The sequence below is a fragment of the Trichosurus vulpecula genome, chromosome 4 (genome assembly GCF_011100635.1).
Source record: "Trichosurus vulpecula isolate mTriVul1 chromosome 4, mTriVul1.pri, whole genome shotgun sequence".
In the NCBI taxonomy this organism is placed as follows: domain Eukaryota; kingdom Metazoa; phylum Chordata; class Mammalia; order Diprotodontia; family Phalangeridae; genus Trichosurus; species Trichosurus vulpecula.
This window is the reverse complement of record NC_050576.1, coordinates 25410812-25428783: the sequence shown is the minus strand read 5'-3', so window position 1 is coordinate 25428783 and position 17972 is coordinate 25410812. Positions and strand designations below refer to the sequence as shown.

Sequence of the window (17972 nt, the reverse complement as noted above, 5' to 3'; positions counted from 1 at the left end):
TGGATATTGTTCAGAGGAGGGGTAAAGGACTTTGATTCCATTCAACCCAGTAGAAGGTTAGTTGGTTGAAGCAACTAGACATATTTACTTGGAGTAGGTTGAAAGGTAGGGCTGGGGGAAGTGAAAGATGTCTTCATGTATTTGAAGACAGGTGGAAGAGGGAGATTAGACTGATTCAGGTTGGCCCCTCAGGGCAGAATGTGAACCAATGAACAGAAATAGCGGGGAGGCCAATTTAAGCTTGATATAAGGAATCACTTCCCGACAGAGTATTGGCAAAATGGCGAGGACTACCTTGGGAGGTAGTGAGCTCCCTGTCACCTGAGGTGTTCCAGCAAAGCCTGGATGCCCACTTGTAGAGGGTATTGTAGTGGGATTGCTTGTTCAGGCTTAGGTTGGACCAGGTGGTCTCTGAGGTTTCTTCCAATTCTGAGATGATGAGCTCATGTGAAGAGCAACTAGGCTAGGATGGGCGTGGTCACTGGGGGAGGAAATTTATAGGGAGAGGAAAGAGGAATTTTTGAAAGGTAACAGAATCTCAGGGTTGGGAGAAACCTCAGAGATTACCTAGACCCACGATTCCTTGCACTAAACTAGCATCTTTTCTGTCATTGTCCTTTTAAGCAGTCATCCGCCCTATGCTTAACCAGCCCCAGTGATGGAGAGCTCATTGACCTCCTGGGTCAGTCCATCCTATTGTAAAGACAGCTTTGTTAGGAAATTCTCCCTTATTTCAACTAGAAACCTGAATTTGAATCTTGCCCCAGACACTTAGTAGCTGTGTGACCCTGGCTAGGTCACATCACTTCGCTCAGCTCCATTTTCCTCCACCGTTGCTGCGAGGCTCAAATAAGATACCATATGTAAAGTACGCGTTACACACTTTATGTTAGCTATTATGAGCTGTAGATTGTACGTCAAGCAGAAATATGGCTCCTGCCAACTCCTCCCCTGTGCTCCCCAAAGCCCCGATCCGATCCTTTTCCCATCAGGGGGCTGTGAACTGAGAAGGGAGCTTGCCTGTCTCCCCTGAGGCTTTTCTCCAGCTTAAACATCCCAGTTTCCCCTCTCTCTCCCTCCTGGGCATGACTTTCAGGCCCTTCTGAGATTTCCTCCCATTTCCATCTGGTTTCTCTCCCTTTAGACTGGGTGCTCCCTGAGGGCAGGGTCTGCTGGTTTTTTACCTTTCTTTGCGTTCCCAGCACATAGTACAATATCTCACATGCAGTAAGCGCTTAATGAATGCTTACTGACTGTCAGACTGACCCTCTTGGTCATCCTCCTCTGGGCCCACTCTAGCTTATAAACATCCCTTCTGATGTGGTGCCTAGAACTGAGCCCATACTCTAGGCGGGTGTGGTCTGACTAGGTTGGGGGCAGCAGGGTTCTCTCTGCTCGTGATCTTTTGACGGTAAGGTCCCAATCGGGATAACGTGCCTGGATTTGTAGGTCTTTGTTTTGAGATTGGGTTGGGTTGGGTTTTCTTTCCTCTGCTACCTTGATAGTGATAGAGAGAAGTCACAAATCTGCCTCGTGTTCATCAGGGGCTGAAACAGCCTGGTGATGGATGGTGCCTGGGCTTAATGAGGGCTGGGGAGCCGGGCCTGGCTTGTTCGGCAGGAGCCTCTGAACTGGGCCAAGAAGTCAGCCTTTCTTCCCAGGCTGTGTGTGTGCGCGCGCGCTCTCTTGAGAGCTCAAGCTTGGGGGAGGCGAGGAGGCCGAGGCAGGAGGGTCCCATCTAATGTTGGATGAGCCCCTTCCTCTCTCTAGTAAGAGATGGTCTCTGATTCAGGGCTCTGAGACAGGGATGGGTTGTGAACAAGGCATCGGTGGGCCTGGGTTCAAATCTTGTCCTTAGTTCTAGCCATGTGACCAAGTCCTGTAACCTCACTGAACCTCCGCTTCCTCATCTGTAAAAGGAAAGGTCAGACTAAAGGAGTGCTACGGCGCCTTCTAGCTCAGCTCTCTGGGACCCATGCAGTCCTTCAAAATAACGGAGCTCTGAGGGTCTGGCAAACTCTCAAGGTCAATGGTCTAACGTTTTGTCCACTTTTCATCTCCTCTATTCTATTTTCAACATCCCCTGTTCTAAGCTCCCTCCCAACTCTGACATTCCCTGTTCTAAGGCCCCTCCCAGCTCTGGCATTCCCTGCTCTAAGCCTCCTCCCAGGTCTGACCTGCCCTGTTCTAGGCCCCTCCCAGCTCTGGCATACCTTGTTCTAACCAGTAAGACCAAAGATCTAGAGCTAGAAGGAAACTTAAAGGCCATATAGGCCAACACTCCCATTTTTCCTGTGAGGAAACCAAGGCCCCTGAAGGTCAGGTGACTTGTCCCTGGGGTCATAAACAGCACTGCCAGCTTTCTCACTTAGGACCTCTGCCTTCCAATCCACAAGTCTTTCCCCTGCACCACACTTTTGCTCTGATATTCCATGTTCTCAGTTCCGTGTTCTCAGTTCCCCCTCCCCAAACCCAGCGGTCTCTGTTCTACATCTCCCCTTCTTTGCTGGGCTCCCTTCCTCCCTAATTGAGCTCAGCGATTCCCTGAAGCTCAGAGACGCCGGGCAGGAGCCCACGATGCCGCTTTGTCTCCTCTGTGAGGCAGCAGTGACCTTCAGTGGAGATGGCAGGAACAGCAGGTGTGGGGAAGGTGGTGGTCTGCGGCAGGCAGAGGCCGGGGAGGCCCCTTCGGGCCAGCGCTGCCTTCCCTATGGGCTGCCTTCAGCATGCCCTGCCCTCCCCTACGTGCTGCCCTCCCGAGCTGCCTTCCTTCCCGACGTGCTGCTCTCCTGACGCCCTGCCCTTCCTACCTGCTGCCTTTCCCATGAGCAGCTTCTTTCTTTGGGGATCATGAAAGGCTTCTTCTAGCTCTGCCTCCTTAGGAAAGAAATGCCTGAGCCCAAACCTGAGATGGAGTGTTGGTCAGCACCAGGTCTTCCCAGAGCACCTATGGTGGCCAGTGGCAGAGCTGGGGAAGGATGGGAGGAAAGCAAGAGGGGAAGAGAGGAGAGACAGAGAATCCCAGGGAGAAAAAGGACCCTAAGACGGAATATCAGAGATGGAAGGGCTTTAGAATGAAGAATGTCAGAACAAGAGAGGGGACCTTAGCACATGGAATGTCAGAGCTGGGAGGGGCCTTGGAAATCATCCAGAACCTCTTAACCCCCTCCAGTTTTCCAGCAGGAAGTGCTGGAAGTGCAAAGAAGACAATGATTTATCCAAGGTCACACATGCATAGGCTCCAAAAGGATAGCATCTCCGCAGCCAGCATGAATCGGGCTGACAGCTCCCCATGGTTGTGAGTTAATTTCTGGGATTCCAGGAGCGGTCAGTTTGTTCTTCTAATGCCGGTCCCTGTTCAAGCCAAGGTGTTTGGAGTGAGTGCTGAGAGCAGAACTGGACTGTGGGGAGGATGGAGTGGCACTGTTTGGTTCTGAGTGAGCTGGTGCTGGGAAGTGTGGAGAGTCAGAGGGGAAGAGAAAATTGAGCTGTTCGTCTCTGGGCACGCCAGAATTGCAAAGCAAAGAGCTGTGCACAGGAGGCAGAGGGGGTTTGCAGCTGCCCGTAATTGTTAATTACTCTCCAGGCTATAAAATACGGTTTAGATGCTGATGATCAGGCATAGTTTGGTCCAGTGGTAAGATCACAGAATCGCCGCATTGGGAGGGGCCTCAGCAGCATCTGCTCCAGCACGTCCCCGACAAAGAGCCTTCCTCTGGCATCCCTGAGGAGCGGTCATTCAGCCTCGGGTTAAAAGCCTCTGGTAAAGTGAGCTCAGTACTTCCCGAGGCAGCCCATCCCATTTGGGAGAGCCCTCTGGTGAGGAAGCCTCTGCTGACATCAAGGAGAAATTGCTCCCTTTTAGATTTCCACCCACTGGTTTCAGTAATAAGAACAACCAGCGTTTCTGGTCCCAGCGCTACAAGGTTTGCAAAGCACTTTACAAAATTGTGTCATTTTGTCCTTGTGACAACTCTTCAAGGTAGAGGATATTATAGACCCGTTTGACAGATGAGGGAACAGAGCAAAAAGTTAAGTGACTTGCACAGGGTCACATGGTAAATTTCCGAGGCAGAATTAGAACTCAGGTCTTCCTGATTCTATGGGTAGTACTGTATATATTGTGCCACCTAGATGCCAATCCTTATTCTAGCTCTTGGGGAATTGGTGACAAAGTTCAGTTTTTTCTGTATCCCCAGTGCCTGGCAAATAATAGAGGCTTAATTAGAGAAATCAATGGTCCAATGGTCTTTCCCCTGAGATGGCTTCATTTTTGTCTTTAATATCCCTAGTGCCTGTTACAGTGGCTGTCACATAGTAGGCACTTAATAAGTACTTGTCTCTAGTGCCTGATATAGTGACTGTCACATAGTAGATATTTAATAAGTAATTGTCTCTAGTGTCTGATACAGTGGCTGTCACATAGTAGGCATTTAAGAATTGTCTCTAGTGTCTGATACAATGGCTGTCACGTAGTAGGCATTTAATAAGTAATTGTCTCTAGTTCCTGATACAGTAGCTGTCGCATAGGAGGTATTTAATAAGTACTTATCTCTCATGCCTGATACAATGGCTGTCACATAGTAGGCATTTAATATGTAATTGTCTCTAGTGCCTGATACAGTAGCTGTCGCATAGGAGGTATTTAATAAGTACTTATCTCTCATGCCTGATACAATGGCTGTCACATAGTAGGCATTTAATATGTAATTGTCTCTAGTGCCTGATGCAGTAGTTGTCACATAGTAAGCACTTAATAAGTACTTGTCTCTAGTGTCTGATACAGTGGCTGTCACGTAGTAGGCATTTAATAAGTAATTGTCTCTAGTTCCTGATACAGTAGCTGTCGCATAGGAGGTATTTAATAAGTACTTATCTCTCATGCCTGATACAATGGCTGTCACATAGTAGGCATTTAATATGTAATTGTCTCTAGTGCCTGATACAGTAGCTGTCGCATAGGAGGTATTTAATAAGTACTTATCTCTCATGCCTGATACAATGGCTGTCACATAGTAGGCATTTAATATGTAATTGTCTCTAGTGCCTGATGCAGTAGTTGTCACATAGTAAGCACTTAATAAGTACTTGTCTCTAGTGTCTGATACAGTGGCTGACACATAGTAGGCACTTAATAAGTACTTGTCTCTAGTGTCTGATACAGTGGCTGACACATAGTAGGCACTTAATAAGTACTTGTCTCTAGTGTCTGATACAGTGGCTGACACATAGTAGGCACTTAATAAGTACTTGTCTCTAGTGTCTGATACAGTGGCTGACACATAGTAGGCACTTAATAAGTATTTGTCTCTAGTGTCTGATACAGTGGCTGACACATAGTAGGCACTTAATAAGTACTTGTCTCTAGTGTCTGATACAGTGGCTGACACATAGTAGGCACTTAATAAGTATTTGTCTCTAGTGTCTGATACAGTGGCTGACACATAGTAGGCACTTAATAAGTAATTGTCTCTAGTGCCTGATACAGTGGCTGTCACATAGTAGACAATTAGTAGGTGATTAATTGGTTGAAGTACAGAGAGAAGTTTGAAGGGAGAGTTAGATCAATTGTCAACTTAAGAAGACTGGATCCCAGGATTGGATTTCCGAAGATGAGTAGAGGGGATGGGGGATTAGCTTGTGTTTTTGCTGTCGTTCAGTCATGTCTGACTCTCCGTGATGCCATTTGAGATTTTCCTGGGAAAGATACTGGAGGGGTTTGCCATTTCCTTCTCCAGCTCATTTTACAGATGAGGAAACTGAGGCCAACAGGGTGAAGTGACTTTCCCAGGGTCATCCAGCTAGTTAGTGTCTGAGGCCTGATTTGAACTCAGGAAGATGAGTCTTCCTGACTCCAGGCCTGATATTCTATACACTATTGCGCCACCTAGAGCCCCTAGTGAGAATTAAGGCGATGCTTAAAGACAGAATGAAAACTCTCTGAGGGCAAGGATGGTTTCATGTTTTGTCTTTGTTATAGTTAATGATGATGATAATGATAACAACACCACCTCTTTTGACCCTCGTAACCACCCTGCCACTATGATCCTGCAGCTATTAACCGAGGTTAAGGGACTGGCCCAAGGTAACATGTCCAATGTGTATCTGAGGCTGGATGAACCCCAGCTTCTTCCTGACTCACTGTTTCAACAATCTGGCTAGCAGCTGCTGTGGGGGTGAAAAACCACCACCAACCAGCTCACAGAATGCTGCAAGCCCAGGTTCTTTTGATCTGCTTTACTAAGGAAAGCAACGTTAAGGGGTTAACAATCTTACTTTCATCCAACATACAAATATCATTCACTCAGCTTAGGGGGAAAAGCCAGTACCCTGAGCTTCAGAGCAAACACAAACAAATGAAAAAAATCAACAGACAGACCTTGTCTGATTCAAATCTCAATGCATAGTGACCAGAGTTTAACCAAGTTCAAACATCCAGCAAGCTGGAGGGCTCTTAACTGTAGCTGCCGGAGTTTCCACATCAGCGGGCCACCAAGAGGGAGAGCTCTAAGCAAATATCTCTGTCTTCCCTTTTTCTGCACTCTTTAGCCCTCATCAAATGTCATCTGAGTGACCAGAACTTAAGCTCTGACTGTTGGCTCTGGAGTTAGCACCTCCCTTCACTGGCCCCACCTTAGTTACCAATTCATACTCACATAGGCTTAGCACCTGATAGATTAGGGTTTGGGCCTGGGGCTTAGTGCCTAGTAAGACTCAATCAAAGACACTTAATTGTTTTGAAACAGTAAGAAAGTCCCAACTTAATTGGTATTACACTCACCTAGAGTCCAACCCCCTCGTTTGATACAGGGGGAAACTGAGAACCACAGAGTTGAAATGACTTGGCCAAGACCACCCAGGTCCTAGGAGTCAGAGGGGAGAACCCCAGCCCTGGAGACCATCCTTTTCCCACTGTAACAGTTTGTGTTGCTTAACCTGTTTTAATTCGGCACAAGGTAGGACATGACACCTGGAAATGACTGATTTAGTAAAGCAAAAGGTATAAAACCAATAGGCGCAAGTTAGCCAGGCGATGGTGGCATCCTGGGCTACCTGTGATGACACTTATTCCTTCTCTCCACATGGCAGAATTATTTTCCTGGCCCTGGGAATTATGGGAAAGGAGGGAACCCCTACACAGAGATGGAAGAGAAGGCCTGGGAGCGATCACACTCCAAAGGAATCATGTGCACCAAGGCTAAAAAGGCCTTTGAAGTCTCTGCTGAGGTGAGTCCAGGGGGCTTTGGGCTCACCTTTCTTTCCCTTGGCATCCATTCCTTCATCAAATATTTGCAAATGTCTCCCCTGTGTGGGGCCAGTGGCTCAGACTGGGGCAAACAAAAACCTAAGTAAGGTATACCCTCTGCCCGGCCTTGCAAAGAGTCCCCTGTAGTGTGAGGGGAGTTATGCCTTCCTCAATTGTTGTATGAGGCTTAGGAGGTGGGGGTGGGTGGTGAAGATAAGTGCTCAAATATCTTCGTTTTTTATTATTATCAAAAAATTGCTTATTGATGTCTTTTGTTTTTAATTACCTTAATTTCCCAATATATTCTTGTAATAACAAATAAAAAAGCAATTAAAAAAAAAGACACATGGAATGTCTAGATAGTATATATAGTGTTCCATACCCATAGTCTCTCACCTCTTCTATGAATGGTGATCTCTTCTCTGGGGTCAAACTTGGTCATTGTAATTACACAACATCTCAAACTGCTTTCTACAAACTAAGATGAGGATCGAAGAATGCTTGTGTCTAAAGGGACCTTCTACAGCCTCTAGTCCCACTTCCTTATCTGATGGAACGAAAAATGGCAGCTACCAGAGCTGACTCCACCAAGACTTCCCAAGTTAAGTAGTTGGTGAGATTTGAACTTGGGTCTTCTCATTCCAAATCCAGGGGCGCTTTCCTCCATTATGTTCCACCACCTCACAGGTGAACTATCTTGTTCCTTATGCAGAGAAAAGTAGAGAGGGAGCTGGGGATAAGAGGAGGTCAGCATGCCCTGAGGGATGGGATAGGAATGTTGTTCCTTTTGGGGTTTTCTTGGCAGAGACACTGGAGTGTTTTGCCATTTCCTTCTCCAGCTCATTTTACAGATGAGGAAACTGAGGCAAAGAGGATCAGTGACTTCCCAGGGTCACACAGCCAGGAAGTGTCTGAAGCTGGATTGGAACTCAGGAAGATGAGTCTTCCAGACTCGAGGCCCAATACTCTATGCACTATGGCGCTACCTAGCCTCCCTGACTCTCAAACTTCTTCCACATGTCCAAGGCTAGTTCCAATCTCCATGCCTCAAACAGTTTCTCTTTGCAACAGCAACCCTGAGGGTCTTTCCCTCCCAGCTTGATTTTTTTTTCTTTTTTCTAATTAAAGGGGCCATCCCTTGACTCACTTCTTGAAGAGGCCTATTCAGTGAATGAGCATTACCTCACTGGGCCAGGGTCTCCCATTGCATCCTGGGTCATCTCCAGTCATCTTGATGGATATCTGGCCACTGGACCCAGATGGCTCTGGAGGAGAAAGTGAGGCTGGTGATCTTGCACAGCCCTCCGTCCCTCAAATCAAAGTCAACTGCAAGTCATGTCATCATATCCCTGATGCCATGGTCCTCTTCAAGAACAAAGGACAAACACAATACACTACCAAATCTTAAGTGAACCTAGGGTGGGTAGAATTGGTTGCTGGGCATCCTTGCCACCTTGTAGGCCCTAGCTGTTCCCTCTCCATACTCTTATCAGCAGGGTGGATCCACCTGGAAAGTGGAGATGGGGAGGGAGATAAAGAAAAGAGGAGGAGAGGTCTGGGGCATGGAAGGCTGTATGTCGCTACCTTCATGATTCAATACTCTTAGTAGATGACAAAAAGAAGTCACCACAGCTTTCAAGGACTTCCGTCCCCCTGGGGGTCTTCCCCCCATTTCTCTCCTTTGAAAACCACATCTTCTTGCCTTGAATCTGGTACGTGAGCATTTTTGCTTTGACTGTTGCATTGCTCGTTATTCTTCATCCCCAGATGGGACCCCTCCTATCACCGAGGTCATCCTGACCTCTTGCACTTCACCCCCCAATCCTGTCCACCTCTTCGCATCTGATGGGGTGAGGGATATAGCAGTGCACTGTGAGGTGATGGGCGTGGGTAGGGGGTAATCGCCTGGATTTGGAGTCTGAAGATCTGACCTTGAATCTCATTGGGCAAATCACTTCACCTTTTGAATGAGGACATTAGTCCAGCTGCTCTCAGGGATCCCTCTGGGCACCCACACTCTTTGATTCCAATTTTGGTTTGTTAAAAGATGTTTGGGATGATGTGCGATTAGAAGGGCCACGGGGCTGGCCCCAGAAGTCTGTGTTCTTTGCAGAGGCAGGGAACATCGGCGTGGAACACTATCTGCTCCGAATCAGTTGGTGTTGTACATTTTTTTTTTGAACTAGCCCAGTGCTTGGCACTTAATAGATACTTAAGAAATACTTATTGTTTGGAAATCTGCATCTCCCACTCAGCTTTCCTAATTCGGAAATCCCTGCCTTTGACATCAGTGGCGGGAAATCAATCAGATGCACCTGAGTAAGACCCCACCTTTTCCTATAAAACACCTGGTCCCCTTCCACATTGCCAGTCAGTGGTATGGCTCCCATGATGTGTGACTGGCTCAGGTGTCCCGTACCAGCGAACTGAGGGCCAGGCCAGGAGGAGGCCTGATACCAGTTTCCTTCTTCCTCCTCCTGGACTTGAGAAAGGTTCCCAAACCGAGGGCCCAGCTGGAAACCCCTCCATGTCCCTTGTCCCTGCCCCACTGTTAAGCCCATCAGTGTTTCAAGCTGTGCCATGAAGCATGAGTTTTGCACCAAGTGAACATCCCCTTTGGCATCATTTGTAAGCACTGTTGCTTTGAGACTTTGCTGCTTTGGTAAGAATCTCCAGATCTCAGCATGTTGCCCCACTCACTCTACTCCGGGGGCTGCCTGTTAAAACTCTTAGACTCCAGTACAAATTCTTCTGTTCGGCATTTGAGACACTTCCCATCTTGGCTTCAACCTACCTGTCCAGCCTTATCAACCTTATTATACAACATTATCCCCCGTGCACTTTTTTAGAAATAGATTTAATTTTTTTCTACTGAAATACTTTCAATTTTCCAATTTGTTTCTGCAGCTCGACACCAGAGTAAATATAGTCATTAGTCTGGCCAAAGTGGCTTTCTTGCTGTTCCTCACCCACAACATTCTGTCTCTCATCTCTGTGACTTTCCACAGGCTGTCTCCATGCAGGGATGCCCTCTGTCTACACCTCTCCCTCTTAGAATGTCTAAGATCGAAACCTCCATCTCCATCTCCTGCTCAGCTTCACTAATTCATCTACCCCTGTCTGGGACATGTAGTTTCCTTCAGTGCTTAGCTCAAATGCCACCTTCTGCATGAAGACTTTCTTAATTTCATATATAGATATAGATATAGATATATAGATATATAAAGATGTATGTATATACACATGTATGGGCATATATGTATTGCGCATGTGCGTATTATGTGTGTCTTTACGCATAGGTGTATGTGTACGTACATATGCATGTGTATGTATGTGTGAATGTGTAAGTACATGTATGTAGTCACATACAGAACTATCCATGTACATATGTATATGTGTGTGTGCTTGGTTGGTGTCCATTCTCAAAGAGGACCTAACTGATATCACTATGTTGGTCGGGGTCAAGGTACAGTGTGCCCAACTGTGGCTGATCAGACTAACGTGAGCTCGGAAGGCTCTGGCACAGGTTGGACACAAATCGTCTGCATGAACATTGGGAGTGGAGGTGTCTCAATTTACACATCTCACATTTCTTTTGAGCCACTACAAGTCTGCTCCTAGAGCACAGAGCCTTCTTTGATGAGGTCATGCCATGTTGAGCGGTCCTTTGCCAGCATCTCCCATGTCTCACAATTGATTCCAAAGTTCTTCAGAGAGACCTTGAGAGTGTCCTTGTATTGCTTTTTCTGACCACCATGTGTCTGTCTTTGTGTGAGTTCTCCATAAAAATAATCTTTTAGGCAAGTGTACATTTGGCATTTGAACAAGGTGGCCAGCCCACAGGAGTTGCATTCTCTGCCACAGAGTCTAAATGACTGAGAAAGGACCTCAGTGTCTGGTACCTTATCCTACCAAGTGATCTTCAGGATCTTCCTAAGACAATTCAAATAAAAATGATTCAGTTTCCTGGCATGGCGCTGGTAGACTATCCAGGCTTCACAGGCATACAACAATGAGGTCAGCACAATGGTTCTGTAGACCTTGAGTTTGGTAGGCAGCCTAATACCTCTTCTGTCCCAACCTTTCCTGACATTCCCAAACACTAAGCTAGCTCCGGCAGTGTATGCATTAACCTCATCATCTATGTGTACAGCCCTGGAAAGTAAGTGAACTTATCCACAGCATTCAAAATTTCTTCATTTGCTATAACTGATGGTTCCACCTATGGATGGTGTGGTGCTGGCTGATGGAGAACATGTTTTTTCCTTGCTGTTAATTGTTAGGCTAAAATTAGCAGAAGCAGAAGCAGAAGCAGACTCGATCCATACTTTTTTGCATCTTAGCTTCAGAGGTGCACAATTATGTGTGTGTGTGTGTGTGTGTGTGTGTGTGTGTGTGTGTTACAGAGAGAGAGAGAGAGAGAGAGAGAGAGAGAGAGAGAGAGAGAGATGGGGGGGGTGGTACTGTCCTGTTAGAATGGAAGCTCCTCGAGGGCAAGTTCTGCTTGGTTTTTGTATCCTCAGTACTTAGTTCAGAGATTGGCACACAGAGGTGCTTAACAAATACTTGTTTATTAACTGACACATAGTGATGAGAGCTTACAGGTGGTCTCCCTCCAAGGGGCAGCAGCTCATGTGACCTCTAAGCCTGGCTGTATGTGCCTGCCTCCAACCTCCAGGTCCTTCTCAAACCCATTTACCTGGAGAGCTCTGGAGCCAACACCCTCACAGAGTTCAGAGGGATCTCAGCATTGGCTAGACTGGAAGTTCCATGAAGGGTAGAATCATTTCCATTTTCAACTTTCTGTCCTCAGCTTTAAGCATGGAGCTTTGCCTACAGGAGGTGTTTAATCAATGCTTGTTGAATGACATTGAATTTGCGAGACTGAATGGTGCATTTCTTTGCTATGACTCTCCTAATGCTTGGTCATTCCTCTGACTCTAGGGCAGTGGTTTATCACCAGGGACCTACACTTTCAAAAGCGGAATGGAAGAATTACTGACTCGGACCATCAGCAAGCGTGGGCCCTATGATGTTTTCTCAGGAGACCGGTCCATGCCTATTGCCTATGGGCATTATGCCACCCAGGTCTGTACTCCAGTCCTCAATGGGAGGGAAACTCAGTCTAGGGCATCCATGAGAACGGTAGAGGAGGGGGGCTTGACTCATTATGGTTGGGTTTATCTCTAGAAATACATCTCCCACCAATGTTTGTAAGCTCTGACAGGAGTCAGGAGGGATTAATGGGTCCTCCTGCCCCTTCTTTAGGGCTTTGTTATGAGCCTTAAACAGATAACTACAATCGATTAGAAAGCCAGAGCTCAGAGCATAGAATGTTAGCATTGGGGTGGTATGCTGGAGCAAGAAGAGGCCTGGGTTCAATATTTACTCACTGTGTGACCCTGGGCAAGTCACTTAACCTGTTTGCCTTAATCCACTAGAGGAGGAAATGGCAAACCACTCCAGGACCTCAGCCAAGAAAACCTTATGGACGGTATTGGCGAACTATGGTCCGTGGGGTCATGGACTGAATGATGAGTGAGTGGGTTACAACTTTATTGGAAGTCATGAAGCAACAACTAGATGACAGCTTTTCAGATAGGTCAAGGATCGCAAAGCCCTTTACATGAATTATCTCATCCTTCTAAGGACCCTGTGAAGTCTGTGCTGTAATTATCCCCATTTAACAGATAATGGAACTGAGGCTGAGAAAGGTGAGATGACTTTCCCTGATCACACCGCTAGTAAGTGTTGGAGTCAGGATTTGAATCCAGGTGTTCCTCACTCCAGACCTAGCACTCTATCCATTATGCTGCCTAATGACATATGGTGTAAGATATTGGTCTAAAAATAATTTCTGCCGGACTGCTTTCTAGTTTTCCCATAACTTTTTTTTTACCAGCTAACAGTTCTTCCCTAAGTAATTTTTGGTTTAGGATTTATTGCACTTGGGTTATGGAGTTCAGTTATTTCTTGTCTAGGATTTCTTCCATCAATCTACTTTTCAATTTTTAACCATTATCAAATTGGTTTGATGATTACTGCTTGATAATATAACTTGAGGTCCAGAAAGCTATTCGCTTTTCATTTCTGCTTTTTTTGTCTTTGTTTTCCTTGAAACAATGTTTCTGGATTCTTCAAAGGAATGATGGTATTACTTCTGTCCTTGATCATTGGATTGGTATAGCACTAAATCTGTAAATTAATTTAGATAGCATTATGATTTTTATTCTATTGGTACAATTCAAGTATAAGCATGGAAAATCCCTTTGATTGTTCAAGCCTCTATTTCATTGGGAAGTCTTTTATGATGGGATCTATTCAGGTTTGGGTTATGCCTTGGGTAGGTTGACTTCTTGTTATTCAGTCGGGTCCAACTCTTCATGACCCTATTTGGGGTTTTCTTGGCAGAGATAGTGGAGTAGGTTGCCATTTCCTTCTCCAGCTCATTTTACAGATGAGATAACTGAGGCAAACAGGGTTTAGTGACTTGCCCAAGATCACGCAGCTAGTAAGTGTCTGAGGCTAGATTTGAACTCAGGAAGATGAGTCTTCCTGACTCCAGGTCCGGCACTCTATCTACTATGGCCTCACCTAGCTGCCCTTGGTAGGTTGACTGCTAGATATTTAAGGAATTTTGTAATTATTTTGAATGGCACTTCCCTTTCTCTTCTTCCCTCCTGGATTTGTTACTGCAATATGGAAATGTTGTTGGGTTTTGTGGGTTTATTTTGTATCCTGCCACTTTAGAAAAGCTATTAATTGCCTCAATTGGTTTATTTTCTGATTCTCTAGGATATTCTAAGTAAGCCGTTATGTTATCAGCAATGACGGATAGTACCATCTCTTCCTTTCCTATCTTTATGCCTTTAATTTCTTCCTTTTCTTATGGCTGTTGTTAACATTTTGGGTTATATGGCCAGTAGCAATGGGGAAAGGGGAGCTCATTGCTTTACCTTTATTTTTATTGGGATGGTGTATTTCCAAATTACATGTAATGCTAGCTTTGGGTTTTAAGAGATACTTATAATTTTATCAAAAAAAGTCCCTCTATGCCTGTATTGGTAAGGTTTTGGTCATAAATGAGGGTTGTCCTTTGTCAAAGCCTTTTTATGCATCTAGTCAATAAACTCCCCTACACAATAAATTCCAGCATCTCCTATTACCTCCAGGATCACATAGAAAATCCTGTTTGGCTTTTAAAGCCCTTCCTATCTTTCCAGTCTGCTTATGCTTTAAATCCCCCCCTGTATAATCTATGATCTGGTGACACTGGCCTCCTGGCTGTTCTGCAGACACAGCACTGAATTCCCTAGCTCTGCATTTTCTCTGGCTTTCCCTCCCTGTTCTCCTTCCTCATCCCTGCCTTCTGCTTACAAAGCAGCTACAACTGTAGATGGGAAATGGAGATGAGGAGGAAGAGCATTCCAGGCAGGGGAACAAGCCTTGAAAATGCTAGGAGGAAGGGGATTGTGGGAAGATAGTGGAATAAGGTGAGAAATTACCTGGGTCTCCCAAATTCCCTTCCAAACATCTTACCCTCAATTTGAATCTTAGAGGGGCAGAAATAATAAAAAGTTGGGGTAATACAGTTGCCCAGCCTTAGGATAACTTAGGAAAGATCTGACCTATGGGGTGGTGGTTTGGTCAGGAGTAAGTAGAGATATCACAGTGTCAACAAGCAGTAAGGCTTGGGGGCTGCTGTATCTGTGGCAGCCTCAGCTTCTGAAACTTTCACCCCAAGGATGATTGAGGGGGGAGTGGATGGCTATTCAGGGGAAGACTTGGTAGGGAGCCTCTACTAGCACTTGACTTGGGGCTCAGGTCTGTTGACAGGTGAGGAGGAGCAAGCACACACCAGGTAAGGGTTGCCAAGGGGTGGGGCCCTGCTCCTGGTTCCAGGATGGAGAGAACTAGATGTGGTCACTCAGGAGAGCTGAGTCCCTGGTTTTGGTTCCAAGGTAGAGAAACAAATTTATCCTTGTGGCCTCAGGAAAATGAAGGCTGATGGGGCAACTGAGAGTGTATGTGGTGGCAGCAATGAGGTGGGCCCTGGTCATGGCTCAGGGGTATAGAGGAGCACTTGAGGTCACTCATAAACCAAGGCGTAAGTTGGAAGAGTAGTGCCCACACCTGGCCTTGGATCATAGCACATTGGAAGAATCAAAAAGTCAAAGATACCCCCAAACAGAGTTCTGAAAACAGCAACACAAAAAACCTGAAGCCTGAGACATTATCTCCTACACCCTGGGAGCAGAATCTGACCCCTAACATAAAATTAACAACCAAAAAATAGACAGTTAAAAATGAGTGAGGAACGAAAAAAGAACCTGACCGTAGATAGTTACCATAGTGATAGAGAATATCAGGGTTCAAACTCAGAAAAAGACAATGAAGTCAAAACAGCCACTTATAAAGCTTCAAAGTAAAATGTTAAATGGTCATGAGCCCAAAAAGAGCTCTTAGAAGAGCTTAAAAAGAATCAAATAATAGAAGTAGAGGAAAAATTGGGAAAAGAAATGAGTAATGAAAGAAAATCAAGAAAATTGTGAAAAGTCAACCAATTGGAAAAAAGGGGTTCTAAAAACTTACTGAAGAAATTAACTCCCTAACCACTAGAATTGGGCAAGAGGAAGCTAATGACTTCATAAGACATCAAGAAATAATAAAACAAAATCAAAAGAATGAAAAAATGGAAGAGAATATGAAACACCTCATTGGAAAAACAACTGACCTGGAAAACAGATTGAGGAGAGAGATGATATGAGAATTGTTGGACTACTTGAAAGTCATGATCAAAAGAAGCGTCTAGACATTATACTTCAAAAAATTATTAAGGAAAATTGCCCTGAAGTTTTAGAACTAGAGGGTAAAATAGAAATTGAAAAAATCCACCAATCACTACCTGAAAGAGATCCCAAAATAAAAACTGACAGGAACATGATAGGTGAGTTTCAAAGCTCCCAGTCAAGGAGAAAATATGAGCAACTCAAAATAAACAGTTCAAGTATTGTGGAGCTACAGTTAGGATAACACAAAATTTAGCTTTTACATTAAAGGACTGAAGGGCATGGGATATGATATTCTGAAGAGCGAAAGAGTTGGATTTGGAACCAAGAATAACCTACCCAACAAAGCTGAGTGTAATCCTGCAAAAGAAAAAATAAATATTTAATGAATTAAAGGACTTTCAAATAGTCTTGAGGAAAAGACCAGAACTAAACAGAAAAATTTGACTTTAAAATACAAGAATCAGAAGAAACATAAGAAGATAAACATGAAAGACTAATTGTAAGGGATTTAATAAAGTTAAACTGTTTACTGTCTTAAATGGGGAGCTAATATTTATAGCTCTTAAGAATGTTGTCATCTTAGGGTAGTTAGAAAGAGTATACATAGATGGAAGGCTTGAGTTTCAGTTGATTATGATGGAATGATCCTAAAAAATAAAATTGGGTAGGAAGAGGTAAAATGGAGCAAGTTATCTCATACAAAAGAGGTGTGAATGGAAGAACTTTTACAATGGAGGGCAGTATGGGAACCTTATTCTCATCAGAACTGAGTTAAACTGGGAATAAATACATCTATTCAGGTATAAAAAACTTTTTAACTTATAGAGATATAGGAGGACAAGGGGATAAGTTAAGAGAGAGACTCTTAAAAGGGCTTGCAGATTAGGGAGGCAGTGGTCAGAAGTAAGTTAGACTTCAAAGGAAGAGGGAGGATGAGGGGCAAGAGGAGGGGGAGGAGGAAGGGAGGGGAGAGGGGGAGGCGGGGAGAGAGAGAGAGAGAGAGAGAGAGAGAGAGAGAGAGAGAGAAGGATAAACAGTGGGGAAAATAGAGTAGAGGGAAATACACTACTAGTAATTATAACTTTGAATGTGAATGGGATGAGCTCACCTATAAAACAGAAATGATAGCAGAATGGATCAATACCCACAACTTGACAATATGTTGTTTACAAGAAACACATTTAAAAATGAAAGATACACAGTAAAGATAAAGGACTGGAGTAGAATTTTTATGGTTCAGCTGATATTTTTAAAAAGGCAGTAGTAGCAATCATGATTTCAAACAGAGTTAAAGCTAAAATAGATTTAATTAAAAGAGATAAGCAGGGAAATTACATTACGGTAAAAATGTACTATAGGTATCATAGTAATATCAATATTAAACATACATGCACCAAATGCTATAGCATCCAAATTTATGAAGAAAAAGTTAAATGAATTACAGATGGAAACAGCAAAACTATAATAGTGAGGGACTTTAACCTTTCCCTTTCAGAACTAGATACATCTAACCAAAAAATAAAAAAGAAGTCAAGGAGATGAATAGAATCTTAGATAAGCTAGATGTGATAAATATCTGGAGAGAACTGAATGGAAATAGAAAGGATTACACCTTTTTCTCAATGGCATATGACACCTTTACAAAAATCAATCACATATCAGGGCATAAAATCTTATAATCAAATGCAGGAATGTTAAGTGTATCCCTTTCAGATCAAAATGCAAAAAAAAATTGCATTTCATAAAGGACCATGGAAACACAGATTAAAAGTTAATTGGAGACCAAATAACCTAATCTTGAAGAATGAGTGGGTCAAAGAACAAATCATAGAAACGATAAATTATTTTATTAAAGAGGATGATAATAATAAGATAATATGCCAAAACTTATGGGATGTAGCAAAATCAGAAGAAAATTGATATCTCTAAATGCA

At 44.3% G+C, this 17972-nt stretch overlaps 1 protein-coding gene across 1 annotated transcript in view; it reads left to right on the top strand.

Annotated features, from left to right (window-relative positions):
* Positions 1-17972, top strand: part of LEXM (lymphocyte expansion molecule) — a 41812-nt gene that overhangs the window by 12037 nt on the left and 11803 nt on the right. Inside the window, exons 5-6 of the mRNA XM_036753277.1 lie at positions 7083-7227; positions 12191-12334. Coding sequence (XP_036609172.1) covers positions 7083-7227; positions 12191-12334 — 289 coding nt within the window. The remainder of the gene's footprint in view (positions 1-7082; positions 7228-12190; positions 12335-17972) is intronic.